Below are 18069 nucleotides of genomic sequence, written 5' to 3'. Positions count from 1 at the left end.
TGGCACAGGGATATTTTTAAACTGATACTGGTGGAATGATTGAGCTTTAGACTGGGAAGTAAGTGCACACTCTTCTTAAGCTTTGGCAGCCATTTATAAGTTAGCCTTTTGGCAGCTAAATTTGCAATTTCCATAAGAAAATTTTTCTCTGCATCCACTTGGAACCTCAGCTTGAGTAATACTTTATGTCAGATAGAAGTTGGGCTAATAAGTGATTGTGGTGGACAATGCTGTAACACTTTTTTATAGTATGTTGTACCCTGTATGTGTGGTTCCTTTTTGTTCCAGTTCCAGTCTTCAACAGTAATGTTTTCCTGGCTTTGGAATATTCAGATACGAAAAGAGTTCTAAATATTTTTGAAATTCCTTGAGAAGCTCATCAGAATTCGGTTTATTATTGAAGAATTTGCACTTATGTATGAATATCTTATCGCTAGTTCAGATATACCACAGTCGTTAGTGATTACTGAATTAGTGATTGCTAAAAAACAGCTTTGTAATTATTAGGTTTAAAATATTAAACGCAAAACAAACAGCTTATTCAGCTTAATGAGTCGCCCAGCGCCCCCTAGAGGAGAAGCAACTTTCTTATTTTATTTCGCAAATCACACAGAATTCCTTACATACAGAAAAGACACGATGCAAATGATCATACAAAGTATAAATTCAAATATATAAATTAATCATAATTAAATTAATCTAAATTCTCTCTCATAACAAGAGACAGTTGATAGCCCAATGGCAACAGTCCTGAAGTTTGGCCGTGAAGTCACGTGATGATCTGCAGTAACGTGACTGTCTAAAGAAACGGGAAGTTCGTGATTGACTCTCAGTACAGCTGTTATAACTTTATGCTTTCAAGAAGACACACCGTTCGTTCCGTTAGGAAACATTAATACCCAAAGGATAAAAGTGACTCTTTGTCGGTGTCGGCGTTTTATCATCCGGTAAGTTATATTGCAGATAGTTGATGTTTACACTGGTGTTTTCTCTGCTCTTGACATTGTTTGGTAATGTTCTGTTAATATCACCTTAGTTTTCTGCCAATTTCAGCATTATCTAAACTTTAATCTGAGCATGATCGGTCACATTTAATGAATACCTTTTGCTTAATGCTTTTCGTGAGGGTTTATAGTATCAGGGAAGTGAAAACGAAACTTTATCGTGGTATACGTTATGCAAATTAACACAGTCAAAAGTATATCAGATAAAATGGGGGGAATTTTAATAACTTTCCTTATCAGAATAGCTTGTTCTATAATGCAGCGGAATTTCTGTAGAAAGAGGAACTGTAGCTCAGATTTGTATTTTCTTTATTTCAGCATTCGTTAAATGATCATGTTCAGGTTCGTCTGGCTTCTGTTGCATTCAGTACCCAAAGATTTGTTGGCATATATTTTAGGTCTTGTGCAATTATATGTCCTTCTGCTGGTACTAGTAATTAGCTGTCAAAACCTGTGATGATGCATGTGATCAAAGTGAGATCACATGGTCTAGATGTCACCTCTCAAGTCAACATGAACCACTAGGTGTTTTTGAAATACAAATATCTACTGAATATATGAACTGTGCATTTATTTTCTGATAAGTGTGGCCCACATGTAGAAATTGGGTAGTTGACAAATACCACCTTTTTATAGTCAAAGTCAAGATTATAGATGGAAAATTTACATGAACGTACAGGACAGTGTATGTTTTACATGCTTTGACAGATTACATTTGCTTTAAAGTTTCTTTAAATGACTTTTCAAGGTCATTTAATTGATTAAAAGGTCAAATATTCCATATGGTCTCTCAATTGAAAGGAGCTAAGTATAACAACATAATAATCATACAAAATATGTATTGTCTAAAATATATTGTTAATATGTTAAATATATTAAAGTCAATTGTTACAAATATTGCCTGTGACTTTACAGTCATTTTTTTGCCTTACTGTAGGTGACATTATGAAATATGAAAAAGCCCTCATAGAGGAACACACACTCGTGCTCACACTTACTGACTCAAAGCAGAAGAGGAAGTGCTATATCTGTTTACACATGAATTGTCCAAGTGTGACCACCTTTCCAGAGACAAAAGAACCCATTATTGCGGTCTGATTGTGTGATCTGTGTTTTTTTTTTTTTTTTTTTTTTTTTTTTTTTTTTTTTTCAGGTCATGGGATCTTTGTTCCGCAGTGAAGAGGTCTGTCTGGTACAGCTCTTCCTCCAGTCAGGATCAGCTTACAATTGTGTCAGCGAACTGGGAGAGCTGGGAATAGTGGAGTTCAGAGATGTGAGAGAATTTCTGTGCTCATTTCTCAGTTTTTCTTGCAGTGTTCTTGAGAAACCCTGTGCTTTGTTTAGATATTGGCTTTAATAATCCATCTTTGTTTGAAATCTTAATCTCAGCTGAATCCAAATGTGAACGCGTTCCAGAGGAAGTTTGTGAACGAGGTGAGGAGATGTGAGGAACTGGAGAAAACATTTGGTGAGTCTGTCACTGCTTAACTCCCATGATCCTGCATTCCTTCTTTCAGCTTTTGGCCACTGCAGTTAGCATAACCCTGCTTCATTATTTCACACATGTTCCTGGTGCTATTGTGCATGAGTCATCAGTACACATTATTCCAAAAAGAACAATGTCTTTGGAAAACATTTATCTAAATCTAAATGTAACAGCTTCCTGCTTTGGAGCAGTTATCAGCTGATGTCATTTAGGCCATGCATCTGTAAAAACAAATGTTAAACAGACGAAGAGATTACACCAATAGTAGCAAAAGTGATAGATTTGGGGGAAAAGTCTTCCTACGTCATGATTAGTGCTGGGACATTTACTACACAAAAAACAGTTACTTTAAATTATAATATTTCACAATATCACTGTTTTTATTGTGTTTCTGATCAAGTAAATACAACCTTGGTGAGAATAAGAGACTTATTATAGAGGTAGTTCACCCAAATTTGCTGTTAATTTACTCACCCCCAAGTCATCCAAGACGTACGTCTTTCTTCAGTAGAACGGTAAAGAAGTTGTTTTTGTTTGTTTGTTTGTTTTTTTGTTTTTTTTTTGCTGAAACTTGAACTTGGTGATTTATAAAATACAAGTCAGTGGAACGATCGATCTGTGCAAGAAACTTAACGTTATTTACAGCATTATTACCTGTAATCCAGAGCCTCAGGCAACGGGGGAATTCCAGATTCTTTTCTGCAAACTGGTTCTTTCAGACAGTTAGTTTCATTTGCTTACATAAACACAATGGCATTATGCATAGTAGTGTGCAAAAGTTTTAGACCACTAGTATTTTCACCAGCTAAAAAATGGTTTTAAGTCAGTTATTTCTATCTTTTGCTGTAGTGTGTCAGTAGGAAATGTCAGTTTACGTTACCAAACATTCATTTTGCCACTAATTGTAATAATCCAGTAATATTTTTGTTTGCACAAGGAGTCTGACAACAGCCAGTGCTCCACGCAGATATCTGATCTCATCATCATCCAGTCTGTCTGGAATGACATGAAGAAACAGAAAAACTGAGACAGACTAAATCATTGCCACAGTTCTTCTGTATTTAGTCTTCATGTCATTCCAAACTGGCTGTTGTTAGACTCCTTGTGCAAACAAATATCTCACTGGATTATTACAATTAATGGCAAAATTAATGTTTGGTAATGTAAACTGATATTTCCTACTGACACACTACAGCAAAAGACCTGAAAAGACAAAAGACAGCAAAATAACTGACTTAAAACCATTTTTTTTGTTTGGTGAAAATACTAGTGACTTAAAACTTTTGCACAGTACTGTATATGCAATTATATTATAACAAGCACCCAATAATAATGTGAAACATGGATGTTTTACATGTCTAAAGCATATAAAGTGAATAAACTTGTCCTCATCTACTCGCCTTTTTACATAAACAATGCATGTGTACTTGAAGGTTTTTAAACAGTCACTTTCTTTGTTCCAGTGTTTTTGGAACAGGAGATTGTTCGCAGTCTCTCCCAGAAATTGCAGCCACCCATTCCAACCCCTCCAGCTCCTCAGCCCAGAGATCTCCTCACCATTGAGGAGGAGAGTGAGCGCTTGGCCCGAGAGCTCCGGGAGGTTTGTAACTTTGTGTGTTTGTTTCCATGCAAATGTGTTTTATTGTGTTAAAAATCCTGTCATCATTTACTCACCCACATGTTATTCCAAACATGTATAAAGTTCTTTTTTCTGTTGAACACAGAAGAAGATATTTTGAATAATGTGGGATTATCAAACAGTTGTTGGCCCCAATTGACTTCCATGGTATGAAAAAAAAATATACTATGGAAGTCAATGGGGACTAGAAACTGGTTACCAGCATTATTATAATTTAATTTCTGTTCAGTGGAAGAAAGAAACAGATTTGGAACAACTTGAGGGCGAGTAAATGAAGGCAAAGTTTTTATTTTGGGTAAAAAACTATAAAATGTCTTAAGTAGCACAGGTATATTTGTAGCAATAGCCAAAAATTGTGTGGGACAAAATTATCGATTTTTCCTTAGTGCCAAAAATCATTAGGATATTAAGTATGTTCATGTACCATGAAGATATTTCGTACATTTACTACTGTAAATATATAAAAACTTTTTTGATTAGTAATATGCATTGCTAAGTACTTAATTTGGAAGACTTTAAAGGTGATTTTTCTCAGTATTTTGATCTTTTTGCACCCTCAGTTTCCAGATTTTCAAATAGTTCTACCTCGGCCAAACAAACCAAGATGATGTATAAATCTCAATTTCAAAAAACTGATCCTTATGACTGGTTTTGTGGTCCAAGGTCACAAATGTTTTTTCAGTGCTCTCCTATACCAATGTCTAGTTACATTTCCATTGTCATTATTTCCATATGAATCCATCACATTGTCTTTAATGCTGTCGGTTGGTGACTTTACACATGTGCAGGTGTCCAGGAACAGAGACAGTCTGCGGTCTCAGTATACTCAGCTGTGTCAGTACAGAGGGGTTTTAAAACAGACACATTCACTCACGGCCTCACAGGTAGGAACTGCGTTCTTCTTTCACATTGAATCCACTTCCTCCTTTTCTATATAAGAATCAGTCTGGTTCTTGAATGCACCTGTTTATGTTTCGTAGGCCCCACTGGTCTCGTTCGAACCAGTGGGTCTGGCAGAGAACAGACAGGACGTCAGGCTGAGCTTCGTGGCTGGCGTAGTTCATCCATGGAAAGTGCCCGCCTTCGAGAGGCTGCTATGGCGTGCTTGTCGTGGTTACATCATTGTGGACTTTCATGAGATGGAAGAAAAACTTGAACATCCTGATTCTGTGAGACTTCAATTATTATTAGGTTCTTGTATAACCAAATGATGATGTATATGTAAGTTGGGTTGAAGATTAGAAGTGTTATAGTGTTTTTATTAGATTGTAGGAACATAAACAGTTTGTTCATTTTGTAAGTTGGTTAGACATTTTGGTTTGTTTTTCTTCAGGGTGAGCAGGTGCAATGGACTGTGTTTTTAATCTCGTTCTGGGGAGATCAGATCGGTCAGAAAGTGAAGAAGATCTGTGACTGGTAGGTGATCTGTATTTAGGGGTTTTGAAGAAAGATTCATAAAAAACCTGGAATTTAAACTGTGTGATTTACATGCTGGAGATCTCATGAATCCTAGAAAAGCCATGGAAATTAATAAGTTCTTGAAAAAGTCATTAAAAAAGTCATAGAAATTTCTTTACTTAATATGTTTTTTTAATTATGCTCAATGCTGAAGTATTTCAGTGGCTATGCATTCTTTTTTTTTCTCTTACCAAGTATAAATTATTTAAATATTATTTATAATATTAATGTAATCGCAAATGTATTTTTAAATAAAATGATATTTAAAATTTTATGCAGTCATCTGCAACAGGAAAAAACTTTTATTTACAAACCTCCCCTTTTTTGAACAGTCTTTCATCAAGAATCTGATGGTTCATTTTTATACAAAATTGTCTGTGTAGAGGTAGTTAAATATATGCTTTTTTTGCACATATGTACAGATTAAATGTACATCTTCCTTTTTATTTGGTTTTCTGCTGTTTTATGTACACACAGCTTCCACACGCAAACATTCCCCTACCCAGAGAACCAGGCAGAAAGAGAGGAAACTCTTAATGGCCTCAGAGGAAGAATTGAGGACATCAAATCAGTAAGTATATTCTTTCACAGCGAACACATCTTCATTTTTTCCATTTGCACTTTGTAAACATTTGAAATTCTTTGAAACATTTTGAAACTGAAAGACTATATGTGGCCCTGGTCTACAAAACCAGTCTTAAGTAGCACAGGTATATTTGTAGCAATAGCCAAAAATACGATGTATGGTTCAAAATTATCGATTATTTTATTTTATTATTATTTTTTTTTTAATGCCAAAAATCATTAAAATATTAAGTAAAGATCATGTTCAATGAACATATTTTGCAAATTTCCTACTATAAATTTATCAAAAATTAATTTTTGATTAGTAATATGCATTGCTAAGAACTTAATTTGGACAACTTTAAAGGCGATTTTCTCAATATTTAGATTTTTTTTTTTTCCAGATTCCAGATTTTCAAATAGTTGCATCGCTGGCAAATTTTGTCCTGTTCTAACGAACAATAAACCAATGGAAAGCTTATTTATTCAGATGATGTGTAAATCTCAAAAACACAATCAATGCAATACAGTACATTTTTTTTTAATTATGACTGGTTTTGTGCTCCAGAGTCATATATTCTGTTTTATTTCCCTGAGAGTGCCATTGTAAATTGTTTTTACCCGATCTGATTGAAAAACCAGCTCAAAACAACAGTGCTGTCAACAGTATTACTGTCTGTTGCTGTTAACTATAAACAGCCATACCGGCTCTGAGCTTCCTCACGGTCTGTCTGTGTGTTCTCAATGGCTGTAGGTCATGGGTGAGACGGAGCAGTATATGCAGCAGTTGCTGGTGCGAGCGCTGGCCCGTCTGCCCGAGTGGATTGTGCAGGTTCAGAAGTGTAAAGCCGTGCAGACAGTGCTGAATCTCTGCAGCCCGTCCGTCACTGATAAGTGCCTGATCGCAGAAGCCTGGTGCCCCGTCAGCCAGCTGACCGCCTTGCAGAGCGCCCTGAGAGAAGGAGGGGTGAGCATCCACTGTCACAATACTTCTGTGTCTGTTAGGAAGAGGTTAAAGTACTAATAGATATGCTTGGAATGGAACACTAGTGTACTGCATACTGCACAGTATATTCTGCATACTATTTTTTTTTTTTATCGTCTTAACATTTTGGATGTAAAAATTAGCGTTTGATAACACTTCATTAGTCACACTGGAATGCAAAGTCTGGTTAAGCACATTTTAATCCACATGCTGTGCTTTACATTGCAAATGTAATGCATAATGGGTAACACTTACAATAAGGTAAAAATAATGTTCCATTAGTTAACATGAACTAACAATGAAAAATACTTCAATACTTCAAAAATACATCAGTTGTCTTTGTTGATGTCATATAATAGACTTGAGCTAACATTAGTTGTATTTTTATTAACAAACATTAACATAGATTAGTAAACAATGTAACAAATGTATAGTTGATGCGAGTTAATGCCTATCTTGCATGGGTTCGGATTGACAAGGATGCAGGAAATCATGCAAACTCCACACAGGAAGGCCTCCTGTCTCTGTAATATGTGAAACCTGTCTTTGTCTCTCAGAGGAAGAGCGGCAGTAGTGTGGACTCATTCTACAACCGCTTGCCGGCCACCACGTCTCCCCCTACACTGTTCCCCACTAACGCCTTCACTGCAGGATTCCAGAACATAGTTGATGCGTATGGAGTGGCGAGCTACAGGGAGATGAATCCAGGTGAAGCACACTCATGACACGCATCACTGACTATCATTAGTTTAAAAGAAGCTCAACTCCGTTCTCATGCATCTTTTACTGTCTATTTTCACACATCTATAGCTGTCTACACCATCATCACGTTTCCCTTCCTGTTTGCTGTCATGTTCGGGGACGTTGGACACGGTCTTCTGATGACACTGGCGGCTCTCTGGATGGTTCTGGAAGAGAAGGATCCAAAAATGAGGAAAAATACTAACGAAGTAAATATGACATGTGCACACATTTTGTTTTTTTCGAACACTAGTAACTAGCGTTTTTGATACCAAATTTTTAACATTGATACAATACCTTATATAAACAATATTAATATTCAATAACACAGTAATAAAAACTGAGGGTGTAAAAACTGAACAGTGTCTAGGTTAAGACAATATTGCTCTGAGAAGGATTATATAATAATAATAATAATAATAATGTTCTAAAAATTTTGGGTTTTTTTTTTAGAAGAAAAACATTATTGTGATACTGATACGCATGGGCCATGCCCAGGCCCGGTTGTACGGAGGTACTAGACTGTGCTAAATACCCTCAAATGAAAGCAAAAGCAACTGAAGGTCTGGCAAAATAGCCAGATACATTGTGTAGTTTAGAGAGCTTCATTGATTATAACAGAACTTGTGAGATCGCGATGATTTCGGGATGACATCTGCATATTTTATGATTTGTTCTTCGCCCGGCCCCTGTCCAACAGCTTATCAGAATTCTCGGCCCGAGTCTGACCCGAGCCCGTCTTTTTTTCCCCCCTTCTCCCAAAACAGCGTATACTACTGTTTCAGCTATTAAAATAGTTCAGCTTTGTATGCAATGGCAAAGCGATTATATTTCGTTTTTTATCAAGTTAATTTAAACGTTTTGAAGCATTTTTTGTTCGTTAAATGTAAGTTTTAGTTTTTTTAAGTAACAACAAAACGGCCAGCAGAAGACTGATCATAGTCTGTTTGATCAATTTTTGCCTTCTCAAATCATCACGACTTGCCTAAAATAAAATATCTATAGATATAAAACAGTTCAAGTATAAAACAATTTTAGTTTAAATGTTAAACCTAGATAAATGTGTGCTATTAGGCGCATATCCAATCATTTATGTGGAGAGTGGAAGCTAAAGGCTATATTTAAATAGAAACCATTTAAATATTCCATCATTTTTGCTGATAAAAGTAAGAATGGTACATCATTAGGAACTGTAAAGGGTCTACTTTTATTTGTGTGCACTCACAATATCAACAAAATGTTGCAAACACAGTGCTTCTATAAAATAAAGAAAACAAACATGATGCAATTTCTGTCCTTGCTATTTTCCCCGACACATTCATGGTAATAACGCTTCTGAACTAAGACGTGAAAATTGGTCCAAAGCCCGGCCCTAGGGGTGTAAAAAAAAAAAAAAACAAAGTCGGGGCCTTTAGTAGCAACGAATCAAAATGGATACATTTCAAGTGACACTGGAAAAAGACACAGAAAATCAGAAAAGCAGCGTGCAGAATAGGTTAAAAATGAAAGGCTGTCAACTGTCACTTAAAACGGGAAACGTCGTCAGATTCAAGAGTCAAAAGCTCCTCCACAGTTCAGTAAACTTTGCCAACCTCTTTAAGTTATTCTTGACTGCGCTTTTTTGACTGCTTTGGTGTGTTGCAATACGGTAGGGCATTGTTTTAATGCTTATCCGAAAAAGATTTTCCTTTTGCTTTCCCCCCCCCCATTTTTTTCTTATATCCTGATAACCAGCTGCTGTAATGTCTATTAATCAAAGAACCAAATTAGAGGAAATCAGTCACTTCTATAGTTTTAAACTTTACCTTTATTTAATTTAGAATTTAGTGTTTGATAACTTTAATAAATTAGGCTATATTTTCTTGCTGAATGGCACAGGTAGCTATATGACATTTATTATAATGGGTTTATGTGAAGATTTTTTTAAGTTCATTTAAATTCATTTAAAGTTATTTTTTAAAAACTGATAAATGTTAAAGTGATAGCTCTCAATTATACTGTAATGGTGAATGTCTTTAGTCAATGGTTAAATATTAGGAATGAAATTCATAGAGACATCAGTTGGAATCTGTGATACTTGCCATCAGTCATAAAAAAGATGGCATTAAGCAAATATTAAAAAAATACTTTCTTTGTTGTTTCTGCATTAATTTAAAGATTGAATGTGGAATTACTACAATTTAAAAGTATATTAAAAACTTTAATATCAGGTGGGGTTAATCATGATTCATTTCAGAAAAATGTGTGATTAATTCATTTTTTTTAATCAATTGACACCACTAATTATTTTTACTTAACACTGCAGCAGTAAAATTCTAATACTTTTGACTTAATTTCTTCACTTGGAAGAATTAAACCCTCAAGCTTTCATTTTGACGGAAAACCTCTTTAAGTCAGTGTGCTGCTCCTGGATGGCCACTTTCCAGCAAGCTTAGCTCTAGTCCTAATTAAACTCACCTGAACCAGCTAATCAAGTCTTTAGGATCAATAGGGCTGCATTCCACTTTGCATTTAGACACACATTTGCGTACTTCCCTAAGCACTTCCCCTCTGGGAAATCCATGCCACCATTTTAAAGTGCATTCCACTTCATGAAGCGTATGAGGGAAGTTTACATTTACAGACCCGCAGCCCCTCGACCTTATATGTACACTTCAGGCAGCTCCATATACCACAATGCATCGTGATTGTGACATCACTGCAGATCATAGTTAATTTACCTAAACTCCAAACAGCTCTCTGTTATAAATACATTAATACAATTATATCAGTTATTATATAAATATTTATAACAGCCCACGTATTCCTGTATACATATAGATTAAACTAATTTCGTAAGGGGAAATTGCAAATGATAAGCTCCACACTTCACTTGTCATTCCATTGACTTCCATTCAGTAAGCGGAAAATCAAGCTCATGGTGAAGAAATTTCGCGTTCCGCTGCGTTCCAAAGTTAAAGTTTGGTGAACTCTGACCTGTGAATTTGTATGACTTGAAACCGTGTAACTAATAGAAGATTGATACATCCGGAAATGAAATAATAGAACATGCATTTAAAAATGCAGCGCTGCAGGAAAGTGAAGTAGATTGTAGATGTTTTTACGGTTTGAATTTATTAGTATTTTTATGTGATGAATTTAAGTTTTTAAATAGCTGCTGCAGAGCGTGACGTCATGTAACACCCGTTGCAGTGTCCATAGAAATGCTCAAAGTGTAGTGTGACCGTGGCTTTAGGATGTTCTAGTTCAGCAGTGGGCAGTCAATGACGAGGGGAAGTTAGCAATGAAAGGGCATACAATAACAAAGTAGAATGCAGCCCAGAAACTTTCTAGCAGGTGTATTGGACACTCCTGCTTTAATCGTAACAACAGGTTTGCACAGGTTGGCCTTTTATTACAAATAATCATCGTCCACAAAAATATTGGGTATTATGCAAACTTAAAAAAATAAAGCACAACTGCTGCATACTGCGTCACTAAATGCACATGCAGCGATGGAGTCCATTGTAGTTTTTTATCTTTTTTATGCATGTACTGATTTCTTGGGGTCTCTTGTGTGTCAGATCTGGCAGATGATGTTTGGAGGCCGATATCTCATTTTGTTGATGGGGTTGTTTTCTATCTATACTGGAGCCATATACAACGAGTGTTTCAGCAGGGGCCTCAGCACCTTCTCGTCAGGATGGCATGTCCGGCCCAACGCAGAATACTACAACTGGACGTATGACGCACACACACACACACACACATCTATCATATGGCTGAAGATCTTGGATATGTAGTTCTGAAAGTCTCTCTATTTCTCTGTGTGTAGTGAGGAGACTTTCAGAAGTTCTCAGTATCTGACACTGGACCCCAATGTCACGGGCGTTTTCACTGGTCCTTATCCTTTCGGCATTGATCCCGTAAGTCAACAAAATTACTCTGGGAATGACATTGCATATCCTTTTCTGTTATTTGTTTTGATGGTTCGACCCAAGAGTAAAGCTTCTCCTTCATTGTGGCGGTGTACTAAGAAATCCTGAACAATAACTAATTCTTTATCTCCCTCAGATTTGGGGTCTGGCCAATAATCATCTGACGTTCCTCAACAGCTATAAAATGAAGATGTCTGTCATTATTGGAGTCATCCATATGACCTTTGGTGTGTGTTTATCTTTATTCAACTACGTGTAAGTATGTATTTCTTTACTGCTTTCTTTACTACTTCATGTTTTCTGCAGATTGGTTACTTTTTTTGTTTTAAATGGATCATGAGCTGCAATTATATTTTATAATATTCCCTGAGGGGTATGAAGATCAAATGCTGTCATAGTTTAGAAATAATAGGTCATTGTCCTGTTTTTACCTTGATTTTAGCCAAGAAAACACTGAATTAACAAAGTTTAACATTAGGATCCTTTAATAACGTCATTTATAACAGTTAAGTGGGTTTGGTGTCGTGCCTCTTAGCTGTTATAAATTCACTGTAAACCACAGCTTCTTGGAGCTTATTGCTCACATAGCATAACATAACATAACATAAAATGTGACCCTGGACCACAAAACCAGTCTTAAGTAGCACAGGTTTATTTGTTGCAATAGCTAACAATACATCGTATGGGTCAAAATTATTGATTTTTCTTTTATGCCAAAAAGCATTAGGATATTAAGTAAAGATCATTTTGTACATTTTCTACCATAAATATATCAACTTTTTTATTAGTAATATGCATTGCTAAGAATTTCATGTGGACTTTAGTATAATAGAGCCGCCATCATTGGGCATTAATGCAAACAGTGTGACACATTTCACACAAATCAAAGTATTTGCATAATCGACACTATCAATTTGCATTGTCACATCTACAACTCCAGTCCTGAAGTTTTCTACTTAAAAAAACAAAAACAAAAACAAAAAAAGCATGAAAATATTATTTTATGACAGTGTGAACCATAGATAAATTAACTCCACTCACTTGCTCTTTCTCTCCTGCTGTGTAGACACTTCAAAGATATCAGCAGTGTGTTTTTGGTGCTGATCCCGGAGTTGTGTTTCATGCTGTGTCTTTTTGGATACCTGATCTTCATGGTGATCTATAAGTGGGTGATGTACGGCCCCTTGAACTCTAACACTGCCCCCAGCATCCTGATCCACTTCATAGACATGTTCCTGTTTACTGAGAATAAGGACAACCAACCTCTCTACACAGGACAGGTGTGTACTTGTCATCTTTGTCTTAGCATCACAAAATACACGTGACTTTCAGAATAAAGTGTTTTCCACTTTATACGGTTTGTTGGGGGCTTTGGTTACATCTAAGAATGCTGATATAACAATAACAAACCACTTTGCTTATGATTTGTCTCAATGTGGTTTATTAAAGAAAAGTGAGACCTGGATATGTCAGTATCCCCAACATTATTAATCAGAACATAAAATGATCAAATCTGACCATCTCTTTGTGTCTGCAGATGATTGTGCAGAAGGTTCTGGTGATTGTGGCTGTGTTGTCTGTTCCTGTGTTGCTCCTGGGGAAGCCAATACAAGAATACATCACACACAGGAGGAAGAGAACTCAGCATTCAGTGAGCGATCTTTCTGAATTTATGCACTTAAGTGTTCGGAAATGTGTGTGTTTGTAAATCTATGCTCTCATCTCTATAGGGAGACAGACGTCCACTGCTAGCAGAAAACGGCTCAATAAATTCTCACCAGGGAGAGGTGGATGCAAGAGGAGGAGGAGGAGAAGAAGAGGTAAGAAGGAAATGGGGAGTAGTCATCAGGTGGTGCAATAAACTGGTTCTTTTTAATGATTCATTTAAAGTGATTTGCAAAGTATTAGTTAATGGCGCTTACACGCTTGAGAAATGTCTGACAGAGCACTTGACGGTTGTAAATGTGCATTGATTTTAATTTTGAGGGTGTGGTAAGAGTAACAATGCTGTGTGAACCCTGTTGAGTGACAAGATGATTTAATCATTGAAATGAACCATCTTGACAAATAGATTATCTAAAATAAGACTCTTTGAATTTGAAGATCATGATAAATGTAATAAATGATAAATGTTATTTTGTCTTCTGGGAAACATGTTAGTATCTTCTGTAGCTTCTGAAGGGTTGTACTAAATGGGAAAAAAAAGAAGATATTTAGTCAAAATAACAAAAATGTACACATCTTCATTCAGTTCAAAAGTTTACACCCCTGGCTCTTAACCCTTGTGCGACCCTATGGACATTTTTGTCCTTTTCAGTTTAGTTTTTTTGATCAGTTTACTTGTGTTAATCCCAACTGCATACGTTTGGTGTATTTTTATTGGAATGTTATTTCCTTTAATAAATCTAAATCCATTTCCTTTAATAAATCTATTTTACACTAGGTACAAAAATAGTTCATCTTAGGACATAAATGTCCTCAATGAAACACATTAAAACTGCAATTTTTAATCCCAGGTCCTTTTAACTATAAAATGATGCTGTTAATAGGCTTTCATTCTGTTGGCAAGACTTTAAAATTAAAATGTAAAAAAAAAAAGAAATTACCAGATAGTGCCTTTTTTTTTTTTTTCTTCAGGTTTGGCCTATAAAGTAAATACTTGCATTATTCCTGTTTTCTGCTTTTGCTATATTATAGAGCCAGTTGGAATGTGTATGTTTGTATGTGTGCACCTGTAATGTTTGAGAAAGAGAAATTATACTGTACTGCAAATCCCAAATCCCACCACTTTGTAAGGCCACAGAGGTTTGCTGGAATCCAATGGGAAAAATTTGGTACTGCATCCAAACAAAATCTTACTAAAAGCTCGTATTTTGAGATATTAACCTCAAATTCGGAACACAACTTGTTTAGATTTATGGCTTTGATTTTTCTAGCAGTTTTTGTTTAACATGTTTTATAAAATATATATTTTATATAAAAATTTGCTCATAAATCAATTTTCATAAACGTAAAAATTTTAAGCTTGGGAGTACAGACTTAAGTTTGGTCTCAAGTTATAGAGGTTTATGACAGTTTTTGGACATGGACATTTTTGTCTTCTATGAACCTATGTGTAACTTTTTTTTTTTTTTTTTTCATTGACACACAAGGGTTAATGCATCGTTTTCCTTCTGAAGCATCAGTGAGCATTTGAATCTTCTGTAATAGTTGCATATGAGTCCCTCAGTTGTCCTCAGTGTGAAAAGATGGATCTCAAAATCAAACAGTCATTATTGGAAAGGGTTCAAATACACAAAAATGCTGAAAAATCAAAGAATTTGTGGGACCTAAAGAATTTTTCTGATGAACAGTGAGCAGTTTAACCTTTAGTTTAGGACAAACAAGGGACTCATGAACAACTATCACTAAACAATAAAAACAAACACAGCTGTGGGTCATTCAGGTGCACAGTATTAAGAATCAACTTTTGACGGGTGCATTTTATAAATTCAACTATTATTTTCTCTTCTGGACTATGTGAACATCTTTTGAAACATAAAATATCTTATTCAGGTCAGTACTAAATAATAAGTAATGTTTTGTATGATCCTTCTTACTTTGGTAAAATAACTAACATGTTGCAGGTTCTGCAAAGTGTATGTAAATTTTTGTCCTCAACTGTATGCTGGTTTCTTAAATTATTTTTGAATGTAATAATTAAGTGTGACTTACTGAGCCAACTTAACTGTTGTCTCTTTTTTTTTTTTTTTTTTTTTTTTTTTTTTTTTTCTCAACAATGCAATTTTGACCTGTTACAAAGTTACAATGAATGTAAACTTGATGTTTTGAAGCTACACATTTAAAAAAAAAAAAAGCTTTATCCAAAAAATAAAAAGTAAATAAATAATAACGATGACAGAATTTTGGTGAACATGTCCTTTGACTTGCCCTTTTTCATACCTTATCATTTTTTGTGTTCTGTCTTTCCATCTTCCATCATTGTTCGTAAGGAGTTTGATACGGCGAACGTGTTCATGCACCAGGCCATCCACACCATCGAGTATTGTCTGGGCTGCATCTCTAACACCGCCTCATACTTGCGACTCTGGGCCCTCAGCCTGGCTCATGCCCGTAAGTGCCCTCACGCATCTTTCATTGCATTGCGTCATTACTGAGGAGCATCTTGTCATATGCTGTGTGTGTGTGTTTTTCAGAGTTATCTGAGGTGCTGTGGTTAATGGTCATGCGGATCTCCTTCCGGCAGCTCAGTTATGTGGGCTCTGTCATCATGGTGGCTATATTTGCTGCCTTCGCTGTGCTAACCGTATCTATCCTGCTCGTCATGGAAGGCCTGTCCGCTTTCCTACACGCACTTCGACTTCACTGGTGAGAATCTGTTTATTTTGAATGTCTAATTTTACTCCAAAAAATATTTTGACCTAAATGTAAGATTTATGTATTTGAATTGCATATAATTTTCCATTCATTTGGATTAGTATTAAGATAAAGTGAATAAAATGAAGAAACTATGGAGTGCAGAAATCGTAGCCATTTTATATATATATATGACTGACAAATATGCATCATTTTAGATTTATTCACACTAAAACTGTTCAATCCATATTCATTAAAATTTAGAATTAAATAAAATTTAAAAAAATTAAATGCATTAATTACATTAATAAATACATTGGCCCCAAAACATTTTTTTTTAATTCGGATTACATTGTAAATCAGTATGAGATCTTTCTAACAGTATAGCAGACTACACACTACACACAAATGCATACACATTACAGTTATCCCTCTGCATCTCCCAATAATGTCTTAATAAGAAACAAATTTGCTTATCAAACATGATACAGTAGGCTTTATATGGTTAATCAGAGCTTTTATCTATTCAGTATCTATTTACACATTTTCTTTGATTCATTTGATTCATCATACTGTACTTTTATCGTCATATTTCTGATTTCTCTCTCTCTCAGGGTGGAGTTTCAGAATAAATTCTACAGTGGATCAGGCTACAAACTAAGTCCATTTGGCTTCTCATCAGAAATTGGATCTCACTCTCTAAAGTGACCCATGAACCACATCTAGTAGTCATAGGATTAAAAAAAAATGATGGAAATGTTTCGCTGGGGGCACAACGCACATTTTAAAAAGTATCATTGAAGCGTCTTTTATGTTTTAGCTTGACTGCGCTGGACCTGAAAAATCAAACATGAAAAATGTTTTGGCGCCCTGTTATGAAATCCACATCCATATCTTTGACACTATGCAACATTATCTTTGAAACAGTATCTGAGTACATGGCACATGTGATGTAGAGTCTTTTATTTGATTGAACATGATTTTTTTTAAACTAAAGTCTTGAGTCCACATAAAATAAAGTTCTTTTAAGTAATGCTCCATAATCAGGTGTATCCGTGAGCATTCTGCCATCATGATGACAACCATCTAATTTGTGGTTTAATGCTGCAAGTACAGACAATTTGTACAATTTTGAAATATTCTTGCAATTAATTGCTAAATTAAGTATACTTTAAATGAAATAAATGACAATTGTTTCAATGACCACCCAATATAAAATTAAAATCCGCTTTCAGCTTCTTAATCAATAGCTTGAAGGATTTTGATTTACAGCATACAGCAAAGAGAATGCTCTTCCGTCCAGCTGTCCTTTTATTGTTGCTTTTCTACTATTACAATAATGAAATTTTGTTTTAATTATGGCACTGAATGTCAAGCCATACAGTTGTACTTGCTGATCAATAAAGACCAAAGCCTTCCAATACTGTTTATCTGTGTTTGATGTATTATTTACTGCAGATTGCAAAAATGCCATGTATTACACAGAACAGTGAGCAATTGTGTATTGTGCACATTTTGTATTGCAAGCTAGTTAAGTAGTCAAATTTTGAAAACGGGTGTGAAGAGATATTAAGTTGCCCTCACTATTTTAAAGACCCATATTTAAGCAAAAAGCTAATTAAAATAGTGAAACCACTGGTGGGTGATGTAAAATGCAAAAGAAGCCAAGTGAAACATCTCAAATTTGCTAAATCCCTTAGTAAAAGATGTTTTTATTATTTTCCACATGGGAAGGCCTGTACTATGCTCGTTGTCATTGAGTTCATAGCACCTCTAGAGGGCGGTGTGCGTATTTGCGAGAAGTAGAACAAGAAGATTAAAAAAAAAAAAATATATATATATATATATATATATATATATATATGGGAAAAAAAAGATTGAAACTGAACAATATAAAGCATGTAGTGCAATTCTAAAAT

General features: G+C 35.3%; 1 protein-coding gene across 1 annotated transcript; it reads left to right on the top strand.

Annotated features, from left to right (window-relative positions):
- Positions 1–789: 789 nt before the first annotated feature.
- On the top strand, positions 790–17578 carry tcirg1b (T cell immune regulator 1, ATPase H+ transporting V0 subunit a3b). Its single transcript, XM_051104416.1, has 20 exons — positions 790–947; positions 2158–2277; positions 2394–2472; positions 3954–4090; positions 4918–5013; positions 5110–5298; positions 5463–5545; positions 6065–6158; positions 6906–7118; positions 7694–7844; positions 7947–8086; positions 11441–11598; positions 11692–11782; positions 11931–12049; positions 12861–13074; positions 13332–13445; positions 13525–13614; positions 15787–15907; positions 15991–16162; positions 16765–17578. The coding sequence occupies exons 2-20, from the start codon at positions 2161–2163 to the stop codon at positions 16856–16858; spliced, it is 2472 nt and encodes an 823-aa protein (XP_050960373.1). The 5' UTR covers positions 790–947; positions 2158–2160; the 3' UTR covers positions 16859–17578.
- Positions 17579–18069: the final 491 nt, after the last annotated feature.

Source organism: Labeo rohita, unplaced genomic scaffold (genome assembly GCF_022985175.1).
Source record: "Labeo rohita strain BAU-BD-2019 unplaced genomic scaffold, IGBB_LRoh.1.0 scaffold_72, whole genome shotgun sequence".
NCBI classification, from domain to species: domain Eukaryota; kingdom Metazoa; phylum Chordata; class Actinopteri; order Cypriniformes; family Cyprinidae; genus Labeo; species Labeo rohita.
The sequence above is the reverse complement of the archived record's forward strand: the minus strand, read 5'-3'. Positions and strand labels throughout refer to the sequence as shown.